General features: G+C 46.1%; 5 protein-coding genes across 5 annotated transcripts; 3 read left to right on the forward strand and 2 right to left on the reverse strand.

Annotated features, from left to right (window-relative positions):
* Positions 1-1,365: 1,365 nt before the first annotated feature.
* On the forward strand, positions 1,366-6,625 carry V8C40DRAFT_244445 (P-loop containing nucleoside triphosphate hydrolase protein). Its single transcript, XM_083215654.1, has 5 exons — positions 1,366-1,903; positions 1,982-4,962; positions 5,025-5,477; positions 5,551-5,673; positions 5,736-6,625. Exons 1-5 carry the CDS (start codon positions 1,691-1,693, stop codon positions 6,433-6,435), a joined length of 4,470 nt encoding a protein of 1,489 aa, XP_083073799.1. The 5' UTR covers positions 1,366-1,690; the 3' UTR covers positions 6,436-6,625.
* On the reverse strand, positions 6,514-7,296 carry V8C40DRAFT_217038 (uncharacterized protein). Its single transcript, XM_083212175.1, has one exon. It carries the CDS (start codon positions 7,134-7,136, stop codon positions 6,591-6,593), a length of 546 nt encoding a protein of 181 aa, XP_083073800.1. The 5' UTR covers positions 7,137-7,296; the 3' UTR covers positions 6,514-6,590.
* Positions 7,297-8,028: 732 nt separating this feature from the next.
* On the forward strand, positions 8,029-9,157 carry V8C40DRAFT_244448 (uncharacterized protein). Its single transcript, XM_083215655.1, has one exon. The coding sequence runs from the start codon at positions 8,234-8,236 to the stop codon at positions 8,924-8,926; it is 693 nt and encodes a 230-aa protein (XP_083073801.1). The 5' UTR covers positions 8,029-8,233; the 3' UTR covers positions 8,927-9,157.
* A 127-nt stretch (positions 9,158-9,284) lies between these two features.
* V8C40DRAFT_244451 (uncharacterized protein) lies at positions 9,285-10,678 on the reverse strand. The gene is made up of 2 exons (XM_083215656.1): positions 10,299-10,678; positions 9,285-10,222 (listed from the first exon to the last, which is right to left on the reverse strand). The coding sequence occupies exons 1-2, from the start codon at positions 10,624-10,626 to the stop codon at positions 9,339-9,341; spliced, it is 1,212 nt and encodes a 403-aa protein (XP_083073802.1). The 5' UTR covers positions 10,627-10,678; the 3' UTR covers positions 9,285-9,338.
* A 3,548-nt stretch (positions 10,679-14,226) lies between these two features.
* On the forward strand, positions 14,227-17,893 carry V8C40DRAFT_287247 (ankyrin repeat-containing domain protein; the record flags this gene model as incomplete). Its single annotated transcript, XM_083222682.1, has 2 exons — positions 14,227-17,254; positions 17,325-17,893. The coding sequence occupies exons 1-2, from the start codon at positions 14,236-14,238 to the stop codon at positions 17,891-17,893; spliced, it is 3,588 nt and encodes a 1,195-aa protein (XP_083073803.1). The 5' UTR covers positions 14,227-14,235.
* Positions 17,894-18,660: the final 767 nt, after the last annotated feature.

The following is an 18,660-nucleotide window of genomic DNA, read 5'->3' on the forward strand; positions in this document are numbered from 1 at the left end:
ACGTCGAACTCACGTCTCATCTTTGGCTTAACCAGCACCTCAATGGAGCAGCTTGTGGCATAACCTGTCGTCTACATCCAAGAAAACAGCGGAAAGTTCAAGCACTTGAGTCAGACCGCCTCCTATCATCCGCCACCACTTGGTGGCGGTGGTCTAGCGTAGAGCGTGTCTCGGCCGGCTGCAACACAGAAAAAGTTGCGTCATTCGACCAAAGACCAACACAATCCAGCTTCCCCAGGCATCTTACCAGCAAAATATACGATGGAAAAAGCCATATTTCCAGCCTGGCAAATTCCATATTCGGAGACATTGTTGCACGGCGGATAACAGTGGAGAAGTCCGGCCTTCAGGTCCGGGTGCGGCGCCGGTACGGGGTCTAGGAGAAAAGCGGCCACTAGCGAAGCCACCGAATCAGCTGAGGCTTAGCGATGATATGATGCTCGTAACAATAAACTTCGCTCTGGAATTATTCTCCAGGGCTGTTATTGACTCTTTTCGTGGTTAGCCGCGATTTGTTAATATACATTTTCAGACTTGTGGCTATAAATTCCTATGGAGCTATACTGTACAACGTCTCCCTCTTGTATAGACGAACTTGGAAACGACTTCGAGTAGCCATCGTACAAATCGCGGCTGTGACAGTTTTATTCTAGTTGAGATACAGGCACATACGCTCTATATGACGGTCTTGTGCAGAGTAGCTGCATAATGTCAGCCTCGCGAGCAATCGTTACAAAGGAAACGCCTCAAACTTGTAGCGTCCCATCATGAATGAGCTAAAGAGGCCCTAGGTGGGTAGTAACAAATGTATGAGTAGCAATATCTTCAGGGTTGGTATCTTTCTAAGGGCGCACAAGTAATTCTAGGAGAACAGGCGAAGTGAGGGACATCAATGTTGCGTCTGTCCGAGGGATGCCTAAAATTGCCATCGCAGCCTCGTTGAACCATACTGATACAAGTAGGCAACAAAAGACTTGTCATCGACGTTTATCAAGGTGTCGTCAGAGGTATGCGTCACATCCACGCGCACGGTGTTCCCGGCCGCGTCTCCTTATTCGTTGTGTCTGCAACGGTTTTTGTGACTATTGCGATGTGGAGCAGGCGTTGGCCAATGTTCTAATTGCTTGCGACGAAAGGATTCGCGGTCACTGCTAGGCTGGGTGGAAAACCTGTTGGTCAGACTTTGATGTCTAGCTCACACAGAAACAGTGTTTTTCCAACAGCCCGATCTGGGGAACAGATCCGGGTAGTACGAGTACGCGGCTTGCCGGCCTACGAGTCATATGAGGCATAGAGAAAAAAGCCGGAACTTTTGTTAGAATGATGACCACACATTTCGGCCTTGATTTCGCCGCTTCTTACGTCCTAGTGTCTAATATCTTCTCCGCTTATAATTCCTACAGGCTAACAACGATAATCTACACGCTTCCAATATGTATGTCTGCTCCCATTGGTGTTGTGTCTTTGCTCAACGATAGATATCAGTTGTTAGGCCGCGCAAAACCAGCATTCCTACCGCCAAACTGATGATGCCAGCCCGAGACATTCATTCAAGACATGCGCCATCACGTGTTACTGTACCCGGTCAGAGCTTTTTCATCCAGAATATAAAACTCCACTGAAGTCCGACACATATTACTTTGTCGGATAGTTGGCAAGGCGGTGGAGGCACTCGCACCCTTGGAGGGCAATGGACTACTCAGGCTGCCCAGATGACGCTTCCTTTGGGCCTTCGGTTCACGGTTGTCCCCGTAGAGACTTCGATTTTACTCTAAAGTTTCAATCTATATTTTTCTCTATCCTTCCTGCGGCTGCTTTTATTCTACTTGCCGTTATTCGTCTCGTTTGGCTGAGGCGGGAGCCCGTCATTGCAAAAGGCCGTGTATTCCAGCTTGCAAAACTAGTATGTGTAGCCAATCCTACGTAACAATTGAATCAGGCCAAAAATTCCGAGTAACATGCTAAATAGAAAATGTGTTAGGGTCTTATTGCGCCGTATGTCGCGCTACGCTTCACCTCATTTGTCTTGAGCATTGTTTGGCGGGGCGAGCAAGCTGCCCTCTTCATATCATCTGCTACATTAGAGGTCATCGCCAGCACACTGCTACTTCCCGTCTCTTTTTCGGAACATGCTCGATCTCGACGGCCGTCCTTTCTATTGAGCGTCTACTTGACTCTTTCTCTGCTCTTCGACATCGCACGAGCTAGATCATTTTGGCTACTGGCTGTGACTCGCTCTGAAGATGCATTTGCAGGCGTCTTCACGGCCTCGGTCGCCCTAAAGGCCGTCATCTTTTTAACGGAGTCATATCCAAAGACGAGATGGATTCTATGGGGCACAGGCAATCACAGCCCAGAAGAGACAACAGGATTCTGGGGATTGGCAATCTTCAGCTGGCTTTGGAAACTCTTTATCCTAGGCCGCAGAAAGGTGTTGAGCCTGGATGATCTATTCCATCTCGACCACCACATGTCTAGTGATGTCTTGAGAAGAAAACTTCAGGCGGCTATAGAAGCATCCCCAAATAAAGGTCGGAAGAATGGTCTTGCCAAAGCCCTCGCCAAATCGCTAGCAGGACCTTTCTTATTCCCCGTTGTGCCAAGAATCGCCCTTTCGGCTTTCAAATTCGGCCAGCCATTTCTAACCAACTCGCTGCTATCGTATCTTGAGATACCGGCAGCCGAGAGGCCGGTCAATTCTGGCTATGGCTTGATCGGGGCCGTGTTCCTTGTCTACTCGGGCATTGCTCTCTCAACCTCGTTTTATTATTACCTGCGAGAACGGTCTCTTTGGATGATGCGTGGGGCCCTGGCAAGCGTCGTCTACGAGCATACAATGCGATCCAAACTCTCAGTGACCAGTGACTCCGCTGTGCTGACGCTGATGAGCACGGATATCGAGCGTGCCAGACTGGGCTTCACATTTATCCACGAATTCTGGGCCAGTGTCCTCGAAAGTGCCATTGCCCTGTGGCTATTGTACCGAGAACTTGGCGCCGCTTTTGTCGCGCCTGTTGTTGTTTGTTTCGTCTGCATCTCTTGCATCTCAATCGTAGGTCGTCTCAGCGGCCCAAGGCAAAACATTTGGATGCAAAAGGTTCAAGAAAGGGTTGGCGCCCTCTCTCACATCGTCACCAATATGAAAACCTTTAAAATAGCTGGTTTGACGGATGCAGCTGAGACACTGCTCCAGCGTCTTCGCGAGACCGAAGTTGGCGCTGGCTCCAGCTGGCGGATGACCATGATCATGGCGGCCATAATTGGTTTCGCTCCCTCCATGATTAGCCCCTTCATAACATTTGCCGTGACAGGAAAGGCTCTTGATGCCACCCGAATCTTCACCGCGTTGTCGTTTATAGTTCTGTTGACGGATCCTCTATCTCAGCTGCTTCAATACGTCCCTCCTCTACTGGCTGCTTTCTCTTGCATTTCACGCATTCAAACTTTCCTGGAGCGAGACCCTCGTGAGGACTTTCGTGAGAGTCTCGTCTCATCAGATGGCGTGGATGTGGATTCCAGTGAAAAGAGCGAGACTCTTATACAAATTACCAAAGGAGACTTTGGTTGGGAGGAGGACAAATCCATCTTGTCCAACATTGCTCTCGAGATTCCTGCTCGCTCTCTTACCATTGTGATTGGGCCTATTGCCTGTGGAAAGTCAACACTACTCAAAGTTCTCTTGGGCGAGACTCCTTTTCACGGCGGCCGTGTTCTTATAGGACCCGAAACCCGTGGCATCGGCTATTGTGACCAAACTGCTTTTCTCACCAACGAAACTGTGAGGGACAACATTCTTGGCTATGTTCCGTTTGATCAGGCCAGATATAATGAAGTCCTTGAGGCAACGATGCTTCTCCCGGATCTTGCTACTTTCCCGCAAGGTGACCGTACAAAGATAGGAAGCGGCGGCGTAACGTTGAGTGGCGGGCAAAAACAAAGAGTATCGATGGCACGCGCTCTATACTCGAACTCCAACCTCTTCATCTTCGACGATACGCTCAGTGGGTTGGATGCCGATACTGAGGAGCAAGTGTTTCGACGGGTTTTCGCTCCCGGCGGTCTCATTCGCCGTCGAAACGCAACGGCGATTCTATCTACGCACTCTGTGCGGCATTTGCCATCTGCAGACCACATCATTGCACTCAACCAAGAGGGAATGATAGCCGAACAAGGGACTTTTCAAGACCTCGACGCTCTTGGCGGGTATGTGAATAGTCTGAAAGTACACTCTGCCAATAAATCCACAGACGACGTGACTTTGGACTCTTCGAATGATCCTCCTGGCGACGAAAACGACGAGAACCTGACGCGTTCTAAAACACGGAAGCCTCCGCCACCAATGTGGGCTGCGGCAGATGAGCGCAGCAGGCAGACCGGAGACATGGCTGTGTATAAACACTATGCTATGAGTATGAAGCGAGTTACACTTATATCGTTCCTACTGGCTTGCATAGCATTGGCGGTCTTCTACAACTTTCCGCAGGTCTGGCTGAACTTTTGGTCTGTCGACTTAGCTTCCTCTCACAGAGCCCACTCTCAGGCATACTGGATAGGCATCTATGCTTTATTCCTCCTTCTCAGTCTGCTTTTCATCGGTCTGATCTGCCTCCTTGTTTTCATCTTCATGACAGCCCAGTCCGGCATTACTCTTCATCATCAGACATTACGGGCTGTTATTGGTGCCCCGCTGCGGTTCTTCACAAACGTAGATGCCGGCATTGTGATTAATCTGTTCTCCCAAGACATTTCGCTTATAGATATGGAGCTCCCGCAGTCCCTTCTCAATGCCACGGTAGAGTTATTCATTTTGATCGGAATGGCTGTGGTTGTTGCTACAGCCTCGCCGTATATCGCCGCCAGTTACCCCTTCTTCGCTGTACTGATGTGGTTGGTTCAGAAGCTCTATTTGCCCACCTCTCGACAGCTTCGTTTGTTAGATCTGGAAACTAAAGCCCCCTTATAGTAAGTACAAGCCAACCAGTACTTCCCATCATGGCAGCAACCAAGCTAACGCGCATTGCTAGTACACACTTTACAGACACGGTTGCTGGCGTGGCAACTCTCCGTGCCTTTGGCTGGTCACAGGAGAGCCTTGACTTCAACTTGAAACTCCTAGACAACTCTCAACGCCCCGCATATCTCCTCGCCATGGTTCAGCACTGCCTCACCTTCATTCTTTCCTCTGTTGTCACGGCGGTAGCCACGTTGGTTGTAGTTCTAACCACCCAAGTCAAGGCGGTCACAGGCCCTGGTTTAACCGGAGCTTCAATGGTGACCCTCATGTCACTCGGAAACTTCATCTCACATCTGATTGTCATGTATACTATGGTGGAGATTTCCCTCGGGGCTGTGAGCCGGTTGAAATCCTTCCACGACACGGTGTTGCCGGAGAGTACCCCGGAAGAGGACGCGGAATTGCCTTTGCTTTGGCCATGGCGTGGAGCGGTGGATATCCAGGACGTCTCAGCTTCTTATAGGTACGTCAAACTTGGGGATTACAGTGCAATTTGGTTCATTGAGGTTCAGAATTGCTAATATAGCTAGGAACAGTGTCCCTAATCAGCCAACAGAGTCAGGAAACTCGGGTGTAGACCCTGCAGATTTGGTCTTGAAAAATATTAACATGAACATTATGCCTGGTGAGAAGGTTGCTATCTGCGGACGCAGTGGAAGGTGAGCCAGTCTATTTTGGTATCCTTTAACCATAACATTTGAGATGCTAATCGGAACAATAGTGGTAAATCCTCCCTCTTCCTCCTGCTGCTTCGCCTGTTTGATCCCTTGGCTGGGTCTGCTGATGGAATCACCATTGATGGCATACCGTTGCGCCGAGTCAAGCGCTCCGCTCTGCGAGAACGTGTAATCGCTGTGCCACAAGATTCCGTCTTCTTTCCAGATGGCCACTCTTTCAAAACAAATCTCGACCCATCCAATCTATCGACTGAGAGCGATTGCAAAGAGGTGCTTGGCTCAGTGGGACTTTGGCAGGTCGTTGTAGACAATGGTGGGTTAGACTCCAGCCTGTCTACCAACATGCTCTCCCATGGCCAGAGACAGTTGTTTGGCTTGGCTCGAGCAATTCTTCGACGGCGCATTCGCAGCAGTGCTGCTCGTTCCCAAACCCTTGACGCAGATGCATACCCGAACAGCCTCTTTGAGAAGGGAGGCGACATTGGTGGCCTGCTGCTATTGGATGAGGTGGGCTCGTCTGTGGATAAAGATACAGAGCGCACTATGCACGCTCTCATCAACCAGGAATTTGCGGAATATACCACAATAATGATATCCCACCGACTGGATGCCGTAATGGATTTTGATCGCGTGCTTGTCATGGATCGCGGCTTAATCGTGGAGTCTGGACGTCCTCGCGAATTGGTCCAACAAGAGAGCAGCATGTTTAAAAATCTGTGGGCTGCAAGCGGAGCCCGTTCATAGTCTCTGGCTGCGCGAACGATCCTTGAGAGAGCAAAATTCCTCAAATGTGTCGCGATCCGGATTGCGCCGAGCTGGGTCAAGCGACTTGGCTGACTTTTACAGTCGATAATTCTCATCATATATAGAGAAATAGAAACTTGGCGCTTGTAATAGACTTATTCCTTTTCTGTAGACTTATCAAGTTCTTCTTGTTGGCGATGCTTTCGTATGGCGTTGTAAATGTCATGGCGTGTTAAACCTTGCAATTCCGGGTCGTTTTCATGTTCAGTTTGCAGTTGACCAAGAATCTGGATAGGTCTGAGCCCGAGCTCGTAATAAGACATGACCTTGTCCATTTTCTTTTCAAGGGCCTTGTTCCGATATCGCGAATGCGCCGATGAGGGAAACATTGGATGATTGTGCTCAGTGGACTTTTCGCCACGAGTGCGGCGAATAATCCAAGGGGCCAAGACATGCTGCCGACCTACGACAAGCCGGTACGGGCAGCCTGTCATCTGCGAGCTCGTCTCACGGCGTTTTGCAGCGGGAACATTCGCATCTCTCTGAGCCTTGTAGGTTCTTCCCTTGCTGCAGCGGAATTCGATGCTGTTGGGTCTCACTCGGTGTTTGACGAAGTTGTAGCCGAGAGGCTGGGCAACAGCGTCAATGGCTGCCCTTGCCTCGTCTGGAGATTGGAATTGGCGCCCAAACAGCTCCTCCATAACGACGATAGTTGGTGTATTAATCTGGAGTGTAAATGGCTTATGATTCGACGCCTTTCTCACCGACCGACGAGGAGGTCATCTGATCCGACGCGTGGCTTGCTAAGATTGGGCTCTGAGGATGCTGAAGTGTTTCACAACAGCAAAAGCTTTTTATGGATGTCACACGTGCAGTGCGGCGGTGCTTTCAAGTCCTAGAAGCCCCGCTTTTGTGTTACGGTCACCGCAAATTTTAATTTCCTACAAGGTACTTGAGGCTCTGCTGGGTACCCGACGGAGTACAAAGTTACATGTATCTACCTAAGTACATAGCAGCTGTCCTCTAAGAGAGAATAACATCATACCTAATATAAAATAAGTATAAATACGAGGTGCGTAGTAAATAAGTCTAAATGATAAAGACAGAAACTTACATATATACATGCAATATCTTAAAAACGGAAAACTAATCAATAGAAGTACTAAGATGGATGTAACTAATAGGTATAATCCAGTTCACGTAAATCGATTCACTTATCTCTGGATCTAGAAGCATAAAAGCAAATCTTCGTAAAACTGGACATCTTCATTCACCACTTCATAGGTACATTACACCATCTAATTACTGCTCGTAGTCGTGGAGACAAATATAAGCTATTGTAAATTCATGAGTCTGGATAAGAGGTCAAGGATGAAAACTTTGAAAGGGGCGTACCAATTAGGAATTATCTCCGGATTTTTTCGACATGTTGAGGGGGTGTGCATGCCTAATGATACGTACCTCTACACTCTTGCAGAAGGATAGGTATCAAAGAATGCACATTCGTAAGGTACCTAGATAAGTATCTGCATACATATGTACATGAGGCAATTAAATGCTCCCCGCATCCTTCATATTTTTGCGCCTTCTATACACAAAGCAAGTCTAGAGTGATCACCTATTTGTTGACTGCAGTGTATCCCTGACCGGTCTGTCTCTGCGGATCTCGTAGATTGTGTATACCTACAAATATAAGTAACCCTCCCCCCGACTTTATGATAGATAGCTAAGACCTTTAATCAACACATCATTACACCTGACCTACACATCTCAACGTTATTTGCATCAGCTTGACACCATGGCTACCAATATGTCTATGGGGGAGCTCACCACTGCTGTGGCACAACTTATAGACCCCTATAAGGCAGTCAAAGATGATCTCACGCTTGGAGCTACCTTCATCGACGCAGGTGACAAACTTGATCTGGTTCGGGACACCCTAGTGATTTTCCCAGAGCAGCCGACGATAACTCCTCAAGCTCGGCTATTGATAGAATCTTCTCAGATCCAGTCATCTACACAAACTGTCCAAGCCCAGTTAACTCCAGAAACCCGCCCGACCGCGGAAAATTTACTCAAGGGTTGCCACGAGAGTACGAAATTCTTAAGGGCTTTATTTGAGAAGGTCTTACCACGAGAAGTATCTAAGGCGAGGGTACAGCTGTACAGGGATTTCCTTCGAGATAATGGCTCTGACAAATTGGTGGAGACTTTGGTTTTGAAATTAATGCAGAACATATGTCTTTTGGCCCCGTACTATGGGATTGAAGAACAGAAATTACACCAGTTGCGTGTTGCTATTGATGAGTTGAAAAGCAAGAGCTCGTCGGATCCCAACGTGGATACTCCAGGAAATCATTGGTACACGAATAGCGGCAGTGGCACCCAGTTCAACGCAAGCCCAGGATCTACTCAGAACAACTCCACGGGTAATGGAAACAACTTCCCTGGAGCCAACTTCGCTGGAGCTGTGTCTTTCCATAAAGATTAAACTGCTATCGTGGTTCCCAGGGATGGGGTCACCGTCACTAGATAGGTAGCCACCCAGATCAGATAGAGACATTTGAATACACACAATCAAGAGGGAATATGCAAACAGAGACAATGACTTAACTACCTAAGTATACTTGATACAATGTCGATCTTGTCTCATTTTTTGTTGCATATTATCTCACAATGGAAAAATGACATTCTCATTCCATTGCTTTGTAGATAGTGTGAGGAACGAGCTGTTGGTTGTTTTGAATACTATGAAGTAGAAGATAAATATTGATACCTCTTAATAGACTATACAATTCGTTTAGATAAGGACGGTTGGAGTGGATGGATGTTGAGCCTATGCCTCGCAAACATTAAAGTTGTTTATTATATTAACTTGCGATACTTAATTTCATATTTTCCATCTACATACGCACATGACCAAAACTCACGGACCCCGAAAAAGTCGTCCCAATGAAGTGCGTGCCATTGCCTATCGCATTATTCTGAACCCCTCCTGTTGTTGCGTTGAATTGATAGCCTGAACCAGTATTTCGAAAGATGATAGTTGATGCCTTGTGACTATCCCTCATCAAAGGGACTAGAACAGATGTGATATCTGTAAAGACTTTCTCTGCATTGCTGCTAAGCTTCTCCAGCTCTCTTCCTATAACAGCATCGTTGGCTTGCTTGAAATCATTGCTAAGTATCCTTTCTGCTTCTTGAATTTTGACCATCATACCCTCCCAGTCTTCATGACGGACAGTGTCTTCTTTAAATCTGGCAAGCCGTGTTAAATAGACACGCCGCACAATTTTCATCTGGAAGCTAATAATTTGTTGGTACAATGTAACGAGGCGGTCCTCAAGCTCTGCGCTTAGACTAGAAGCCTGCATTCTATCGCTTGATAGTAATAGGGGCTCCAATTTGACGTAGAATTGTATGCGAGAGGTGACATACAGGCAGCCCTCGCGACTCGCCTCTTCTGAAACACTAGGATTCGTAAAGATAGGCAGAATAACAGAGATGCCAGCCCACGCCAGGGAGGCATAGGGTGATACCTTGACAGCTTCATCAATGACATTCCTGATGTTTTGTATAAAACGAGTAGTTTGCGCCAATTGTTCACGTGGAATGAATTCGCGACCGAATATAAGATATGTAGTCCTCCCATCTTTTAATTGTTGGAGCCCGCTACTTGTGATTGACTTCAATTGCTCTAGGCGGGCCTTGGGGTTGGTACTGTCAATCTGATTCTTGATGGCAGTGAAATATTCATTGCTATTGTCATGATGGTCGACTGGTTCATCTGTTTACATGTAGATTGTGGCTTTGATTAGCTGTGGAACTTGGAGAGAGCGTCGTCGGAATACAGGGTTTCTGACCCGTGTTTGTTTGTAACTCCCTGGAGAGCAGCTTTTCATACTCTTCGACTAATTGTTTGTCCGTCTTTTTAAGGCCATCGTATGCGCGATCCCAAAGCGAGGGCTGAAGTTTCTCCAACTGATCTGATCCCTCGAATCCAAGGCTAACAGGCGCGAGAGCGTGGGTTGATGAAATTTCCGCTGTTACAAGATTCGTCTTGCGCCGCCGGTTCGGCAATTTACCTTTGCTTGAGTCCACTTCATAATTCTCTGTCCGACTAGTCCGAAACATGTTCTTGACCTGTTGTTTGTAGGCGTTTATATGCCTGGAGTGTGTCATTAAAGTCATAATTGTGATTTGTGTGATGCAATAGTTGTGTAATAGTAAGGGAGAGAAATTCGGTCCAAGTCCCAGGTGCAGGAGGATAAGCCCGCCTATTATATATGTCCACCTGGGCATGTTGGATGGGTGCAGGGGGATGGCTGTGCATGCCGCCTGCCGAGCCTGTTGGTGCCACCAGGGCCATGGCAAGGAAAGTCTCCATATCATCAGGCAATCCTGAGTCGTACACGTATACATATAAATGTGTAACAAATACAGGGCTCAGAAATGTATATCTACAGCACCCTGTCTTAGTGGGGTACAAGATATTGGTTAATTGGATATTCTGGGAATACAGTGTGATCAAGTGTTTCTTAGACTAATATTTTCATACGTTCTCCACATACCTAGCTTACCACAGTCTATACAGCGTATGCGGAAGCGAAAAAGACAGCGTAATATAATAATGCTATTAAAAAATACATATTCTCAAGTACATTTCATTTTACCAATAGATAGCAGATGTGTTACGGAGTGTCAAGTGTAGAATTTTTTAGCTTGTCGTATCGCACTGTACGTACGGCTATGATGTCTTCATTTTGCCTCCCTACTCTACGTACGCCATGCAGATAGGTGCTCAGTAGAAATTGCAGACACAGGTGGCGACACGCATGTACCTACTTCGTAAGTCCATGCTAAGCGCTTAGGTACCTACCTGGTTGGTAAGGTATGTATGTGCTGACGGGGGAATGCACGGAGATACGGGGTAAACAGATCTGAGTTGTCATCTGCTACGGGAGTATGGGTGCCCAAAGAAAGAATGATTGCAAATTGGGTACCAAGTTGTGTAATCTGCATACGAATATTCATACTTCAGACCTATATAATCTCAATACACCCCCGTATACGCATGCTTATATAGAGGAGCTTATGACGAGTACGGTTGCTGCTTGAAGAAAATTTCTTGCAAAGTGGCGCAGCTCTCTCCTTGCATATATACATTTCCATTTTGGCAAGGGATCACTCAAAGATAACCTATGTATGTTATACATACCTAGTTTGTATTAAATATATTCGTAGTTGCATTCTACGAAGAACATACATTTCGTAGTGTAACATATATAAGTTAATGAGTTATACGAGATCATATCGCACTTTGTAGAGAGTAAAATTGCCTCGCCGTGGCCATTACCTACATGTAGTAAGGTAGATGAGTTTGTACTTATGCCGTCAGGAGCCATCACTATTGTAAGTAAGTACTACCTGGACATATACTACTCTGTACGGTGTTTCTGTAACTATATAAAACAAAAATGTTGATTACTTTGCTTAACGAGTTATGATTCTCTATATTCTTCACATTGTCGCTTTCTATGGTATCGGATGCGCTCGCTTTGAAGCAGTAAGCGCAGAGTACAGTAGTAATAGGTATGGTAGGTATGTCTGGTAATCTACTAGAATTCATAGGTATTCTTAACTCAATTCTCGACACGTGTATTCTGCGCCAAAGCGTGATTTGATGTTCTTCATATTTCTTTATGAGGTCGTAATTGTTATTTTTGGCTACATCTGTTGGCAGCTTCGATTATTAGCTTATAGAAGTTTTTGCATGCTATGAAGTCATATGCTAGATTTGTAGTAGATTACATGATCATTACCTGAGCTTATCGTTTACACATCAACGATATTTGCATTGATCTATTCTTCTAACGCCTGGCCAGCTAGCGCAAAACGGATTTTGCTACTGAGCGATGTGGTTTAACTATTGATTCCCAAGTTTTCAATAGCTGTTTATTTTCACTTTCTCTTCATCGCTCTTTTATTTCATTTTTCGTCTGTCTTCTTAGTGTAAGATGAAAACTTTTGGAAAACAGATTATAACATATATAACACAACTTACAAAATTATTATGGTAGTTGATCTCCGCCAAACCTATTTTTTATAAAGTTGATGGCATGCATCTTTACCTATATAGAGATATGAGTCGTAGTCTTCGAACCTATTAGTTATTAAGTCAATCAAGTGCTCTACATTGCTCTTTAAGCTTTTGTTCAAGTTTTTTCGACCTTTGGATACGTGTAAGTGTTGGGGTTGCACAGACGGAATTATAGACAGAAACTGCATACCAAGCGCTCTATTTCCGACGCCCTGTTGCACCGTGTGGCAAATGGGACAATCGATACCTGCAGCAACTTGGTGCATCTCAACCAGCTAATTCCGCGTTCCGCCCCTTCGAGTCATTCGCCGTATCTATGTCGTACTATCCATATATGTGCATAGGTAGATGATGTAGAGGGATCAAGCGAATGCACTGAAGCGAGCTACATAGAGCTGATATATGTATGCCCTGACACTGGATTTTGGGACACAGAGAATCTAGAAGCATATATAGAGCAAGACCAGGACAATAGTGTCTTGATCACTTATGTATCAATATTTATACATTTGTTTGTGTCTCGTATAGTTCGGACAGATATTTGGTGCTCATTTGTCTTGCCTAGGGATTTCATTTGACTTTGGTTTTTTTACTTGGTTTGGAGTGTTGATACCAATACCTCTGCAGATACCTGAATTTATAAGCAAATAAATGATCTGGACAACAAGAAGATCCAGTATCTGTGATAGAGTCGCATTCTGGGAAATCACATGATCTGGATTGCTCCGTTCCAGTTGCCTTTCTGGTTGCCTTGCCCAGCTTTGGTCCTGAGGGTGGGCTCAAATCTTCACGAGGCTGGAAAGGCTGAGCGTGTGTGACTGTGTGTGTGGGTTCTCTTGGGTGAATAAAGCTTCAGCGATGCAGAGAATATAAAATTGAAATCTATGAGTCATTTTCCACCTGGTAACTACTCTACTGAGGCTTCTAGGGCTCAGCTGAAAACTCTCCTGATCTTGTGGTTGAATCTATTTTGGAGATCTCGTCTGCTACCTATCTGATAAAAAGTTGCTCAACTATCAAGATTGTCCGGATCCGAATATCGGCGACCAGGATTACCCCGCTTCTGTCATCGGCTACGAGAATGTCGAAGATTCAAGAAGCTGTTCGCAGCATAATTGCTAGCAAAGAAACAGAGTTGGGAGATGGGCCGAGCCCAAGATCTCGCCTCAATCAAGCAATAAAATCTATAGTTCAAAGCAGACTTGTTAATAATTGCGGCGCTGGATCCCAGTTTAATAATGAAAGCGGAAACCAAAACATTTTCAATGGAGATGTATCTATCTCTGGGTCTACTTTCAATGCGGAAGTACAATTTTGGTTTGGCAAGGAGGGATTTCGTGGTAGAGTCATTATCTGTAGGATATATCTGATGTCGATTTTAACAACTGATAGATGAAATTCTTCCAAGGCTTCGTGTTTGGCTCTGCGGCAACCACACGATTGACGATCGATACGACGATTCTATTCGGAAAAGACTAGATAATACTTGTGACTGGATTCTTAAATGTCAAAAATTTATTGAATGGCGATCGGAATCACCATTCTCCCCAAAACTTTTGTGGATACACGGACCTCCTGGCTTTGGGAAAACAGTTCTTTGTGCGAGTGTCATTGAACACATCAAGAATAAACAACAAGGACCTGTTGCGTACTACTTCTTCTCATCTGGCCTCGAAAATCACAAGGGTCCTATTGTAGCCATGCGGTCCTGGATACACCATATCACTTTAGTCAACAAATCGGTTCGCGATGTCGTCCGCCGTAAATGGGGACAGGGAGTGGCAGCTTCTCAAGCCGTCATAATTCAGCTGTTCCGAGAGGCGATCAAGCTTGCACCAAAATGTACACTAGTCATCGATGGCCTTGACGAGTGTACTCCAGAAGAGTCTTGCCTATCTGTGGCAGACTTTGTCAAAACAGTCGACGAGGCAGTGAAAGATACAGATGCAAAGATCCTTGTGATAAGTCGAAAGGAAGATAGTATCCATGAGGCTTTATCATATGTGAAATATGCACAGCGCCTCGAATATGAGGTGTCAGAGAAGGACGTTCGTTCCGACACCGATGCGTTGTCGAAGCATATCGTTCAAAAGAAGCTGTCCTCTCAAACGAAATCTACCAAAACCCGTCTGGCTCAAATGATGAACGATCGTTGTAAAGGCCAATTTCTTTGGCTGAGGTTACAAGATATATCTCTGAGAGTATTTGAGAACCAATTGCAGCCCCAGAACGCTGTTGAAGCGACTCCAGCAGATCTTTCGAAGCTTTATGACCGAAATTGGAACATAATCACAAAGCTTTCAGAGGATATAAAGTCACAGGCAATTCTATTGCTACGACTTGCCGCCTTTTCTCTCCGCCCTTTGACAATCCGCGAGATATCCGACGCTATACTTGTGTGTGATGAGCATGAAGGCATCACCCGCTGCCAGTTTCCTAATTCAGGAGACATTGAATCTACCAAACGCAAAATATTGGATCTCTGTAATTCATTTTTAGAGATCCGAATGAAGGGTCCAGGCTTTCCGGCTGCGCAGTGGACGGTGCACCCCATACACGCTACGGTAAAGGAATTCCTGATAGAAAATATATCGTACGCGTCTACGATGCAAAAAAATAATAAATTGACGATAGCGGCAGAACACGCGATGCTAGCCCAGTTATGCATCAGACACATCAGCTTTTCGCAGGTGTGGAAAGACCTCTTAAGCGATGAAGTGCAGCACCTAGGCTCCTTTGCTGGTTATGCACTGAGCTTTTGGCATAAGCATGCGGAAGCTGGGATAGTTAAACACGCCAATCCTATATACTTGGAAAGGTTCTTTGACGAAACAAATCCCTCGTGGGCCATATGGAGGAAATGGTTCGATACGACTCATGATGGGTGGGAGAATGCCAAGAGCAAGCCGGCTAGTCCTCTGTGCTATGCAATAGAACTTGGTTTTGCCGATTTGGCTAGATTCATGATCAAGGAGCGCAGAGTGCGACTGAATTGCAGCGCAAGGAATCGCACGGCTCTGGGAGTTGCATGTTCGAAAGGGTACGAGACTCTGGTTCACGACCTTCTCGAGTATGGAGCTAAAATCGGATTGAGAGATAGCCAGGGCCGAACGGCTCTATATCACGCCGCTTCAAATGGTCACTTGAACCTGGTCAAGCTATTGGTTGACAAGGGCGCTGACATCACAATTAACGATCATGATGGAGTGTCTCCGTTTCATGCAGCATGTGTGAATGGCCATCTCAGTGTCATGAGACGGCTGATCCAGGAAGGGGCAGATGCTCGCCAGCTAGACAAAGAAAACGCTGGGCCCGTACTCAAAGCTAGCTCTAATGGTCATATCAAGGCAGTAAGGTTTCTTATCGGAAAGGGTGCCCATTACGAATTGTCAAATTATCACACGATGCCACCAGTCTTTGTAGCGCTAAAGAAAGGCTCTACCCATTTGGTGAAATTACTCATCGATCAGGAAAACGATATAAACGCTGTTACAAAGACCAACAAACAGACAATGCTTTTTGCGGCATGCTATGAAGGTAGAGCTGATATTGCAAGCTTGCTCATCCAGCGCGGGGCGGATATTACGATTCAGAATAGTGCTCAACAAACGCCACTATATGCAGCGTGTGGCAATGGACATGTTGATGTTGTCAAGCTTTTAATTCAGAAAAACGCCAGTATAAAGACACAGGACGATCATGGAAGAACACCGCTCTTCGCAGCATGTTACAGTGGCCATGTCGAAGTGGCCCAACTCCTGATTGACAAGGGTGCCGACATTATGGCTTCTGATAAAACAAAGAGCACGCCACTTCATGCGGCAGCGTTTAAAGGGTCTATTGAAATCGTTCGAATGCTCATCAAAAAGCGCGCTGGCGTCTCTGTCAAACGTTCGGATGGTTCCGTTGCTATTCATATAGCAGCAGCCATGGGTCATACTGAAACTGTGGAGCTGCTCATAAAGAACCGTTCAAATTTGAAGCTAACAACGAATGATGGGAATACGCCGCTGTTAGAAGCATCTAACAGTGGCCACATTGATGTTGTAACGCTGCTATTAGACAAAGGTGCAAATTATGCAGACGCCAATACACAAGGTCAAACGCCCCTGTTTGTTGCATCTTGCAACGGTCATATTGAGGTGGCCAAACTATTGCTCGAGCGTGGCGCCGATGCCAAGGCGACGGATGAGAAGGGGCAAACACCGTTGTTTGCGGCGTGTTTAAATGGCCACCTAGAGGTAGCAAAACTATTGTTGCAAAAAGGTGCTGATATTAATGCTCCGAATACTGATGGGGAAACTGCCGTATATGCAGCAGCTTGCCATGGACAAGTTGAGGTACTTCGGTTGCTTCTCTTATGCGGTGCTGAGATAACTACCAAAAGCAAGACAAGCTGGTTGCCTATTCACATCGCATCGGCAAGCGGCCATGCCCAAATCGTTGACCTTTTGATTGAGTCTGGTTCCGATGCCATGGCGTGCGATAGAGACCAGAACACACCGCTCATATTGGCAAGCCTCTACCATCATGTTGATGTGGTGGATGTTCTTATCACGCATGGGGTGGATCTTGATGCGCAAGATGCTTTTCGGCAGACATCACTTTTTATAGCAAGCTCTGAAGGTGACATCAAGCTAGTGCAGCTTCTAATTGACCATTGCGCTGATGCGACGATCGCGAATGACAACGGGCAGACGCCACTTTTCGGAGCATCTTGTATGGGACACTATAAAATCGTTTAAGCTACTGCTTGAGAATGGAGCGGATATGACGCCTGATAGTATAGGGCAAACGCCTGCCTATGCCGCATCTTGCAACGGCCACATCAAAGTGTTTCAGTTACTGGCTAATTCTAAAGCTGATATTCACAAGCCAGATGATGAGGGCCGTACACCACTTTTTGCGGCATGTCGTTTTGGTCACATCAGGCTGGCAAAGTTATTACCCAAGATGGCGCCGAGTATTCCTAAAGTGAACAATGACAGCCTCTTACTGTCAGCTGCCAATGGCTATGCGACCGTAGCCAAGCATCCCATCGGAGACCAGGCCGACCGTGATGGAAAGACAAATGATGACTCGAGTTTTATGATCATACACTCAAAAAGACAACACATTAAGATTGTTCATGGCCTAATAAAGCTTGGTGTGGATGATGATGTCAATAAGCCCGATAACAATGGAATAACACCACTCATTTCTGCATGCGATACCGGCCATGTGAGAGTGGTTAAACTTCTTCTCCAGCATGGTGCCGACAAGACAGCTGCGGGTAAAGATGGGGCGACAGCAGCTGAAGTGGCTGCTAAGAAGGGACACACTCGGATAATGGAAATCCTCAATGCTCATCATGTCTAAAATGCTGGGCATGGAAATAAGGAAGTTGCATCTTTTCCTGAGTCCGGCTGTGAAAAGGTGGTGTTCAAAGAGAAGGATGAGAAAGGAGAAGGGGTTACTATTTGTGGAGGAACATAGTTGAATGATCAAGTTCAGATGTTTGGCAAGCGCAAGGATTATCCACATGTTTCCACTATGCGATCTAAATGAATTCTTAGTTCAAATATGAGCACCTCCATATATACCTGGATATTCGCAATTGGGCTGCTCCATGTTCCTGAATTGAACCACAGAGAGTCATGATCAATTGAGACTTATCTCATAAGCGCAGAATTAACCAGTAGATTGTAAGCTGCTCGAATGAGCAGTAGCATATTTCGGCAGTTGATTCTCAAATGTTAGGTGCATGTCTTTTTTACGCTTGTGGGGCAGGGTAAGATCTGATAAGATTACGTGTCGGGCGAGCTGACATTCTGCTTCCTATTGCGTCTATTCCATAGCGAGTTTAACGTATTTAGGCATTACTGCCGAACTGTCACCAGGCACCAACTAGTCAGCTATCGGTAGTTGTAGCCGGCAGCCCTGGCTGACAATATGCAAGGGGCAAGCCGTCTCATTCTCTGTTGAAAGACTGCCCGGCTCCTATGACAGAATCCTTCCGCTAGCAGATTCTATGGCTCAATAAGATCTATTGCTACCAATTGGACATCAATCTGGTGATAAAGTCCTCCAATGATCGCCGTCGTAAACCAAGGTCCGGATGTTATGTACATCCGATATTGAAATGA

The sequence above is a fragment of the Trichoderma camerunense genome, assembly GCF_050948025.1.
Source record: "Trichoderma camerunense strain CBS 138272 chromosome Unknown V8C40scaffold_8, whole genome shotgun sequence".
Lineage (NCBI taxonomy): Eukaryota > Fungi > Ascomycota > Sordariomycetes > Hypocreales > Hypocreaceae > Trichoderma > Trichoderma camerunense.

What these genes read in the sequence shown, in the direction of transcription:
- V8C40DRAFT_244445 (XM_083215654.1), top strand. Translation starts at nt 1,691, where the DNA reads ATGGACTACTCAGGCTGCCCAGATGACGCTTCCTTTGGGCCTTCGGTT. An exon ending in GAAACTAAAGCCCCCTTATA is followed by an intron (nt 4,963 to 5,024) that starts GTAAGTACAAGC and finishes GCGCATTGCTAG; the next exon opens with TACACACTTTACAGACACGG. An exon ending in ATCTGCGGACGCAGTGGAAG is followed by an intron (nt 5,674 to 5,735) that starts GTGAGCCAGTCT and finishes TCGGAACAATAG; the next exon opens with TGGTAAATCCTCCCTCTTCC.
- V8C40DRAFT_217038 (XM_083212175.1), bottom strand. Translation starts at nt 7,136, where the DNA reads ATGGAGGAGCTGTTTGGGCGCCAATTCCAATCTCCAGACGAGGCAAGG.
- V8C40DRAFT_244448 (XM_083215655.1), top strand. Translation starts at nt 8,234, where the DNA reads ATGGCTACCAATATGTCTATGGGGGAGCTCACCACTGCTGTGGCACAA.
- V8C40DRAFT_244451 (XM_083215656.1), bottom strand. Translation starts at nt 10,626, where the DNA reads ATGACTTTAATGACACACTCCAGGCATATAAACGCCTACAAACAACAG. An exon ending in GGAGTTACAAACAAACACGG is followed by an intron (nt 10,223 to 10,298) that starts GTCAGAAACCCT and finishes ACATGTAAACAG; the next exon opens with ATGAACCAGTCGACCATCAT.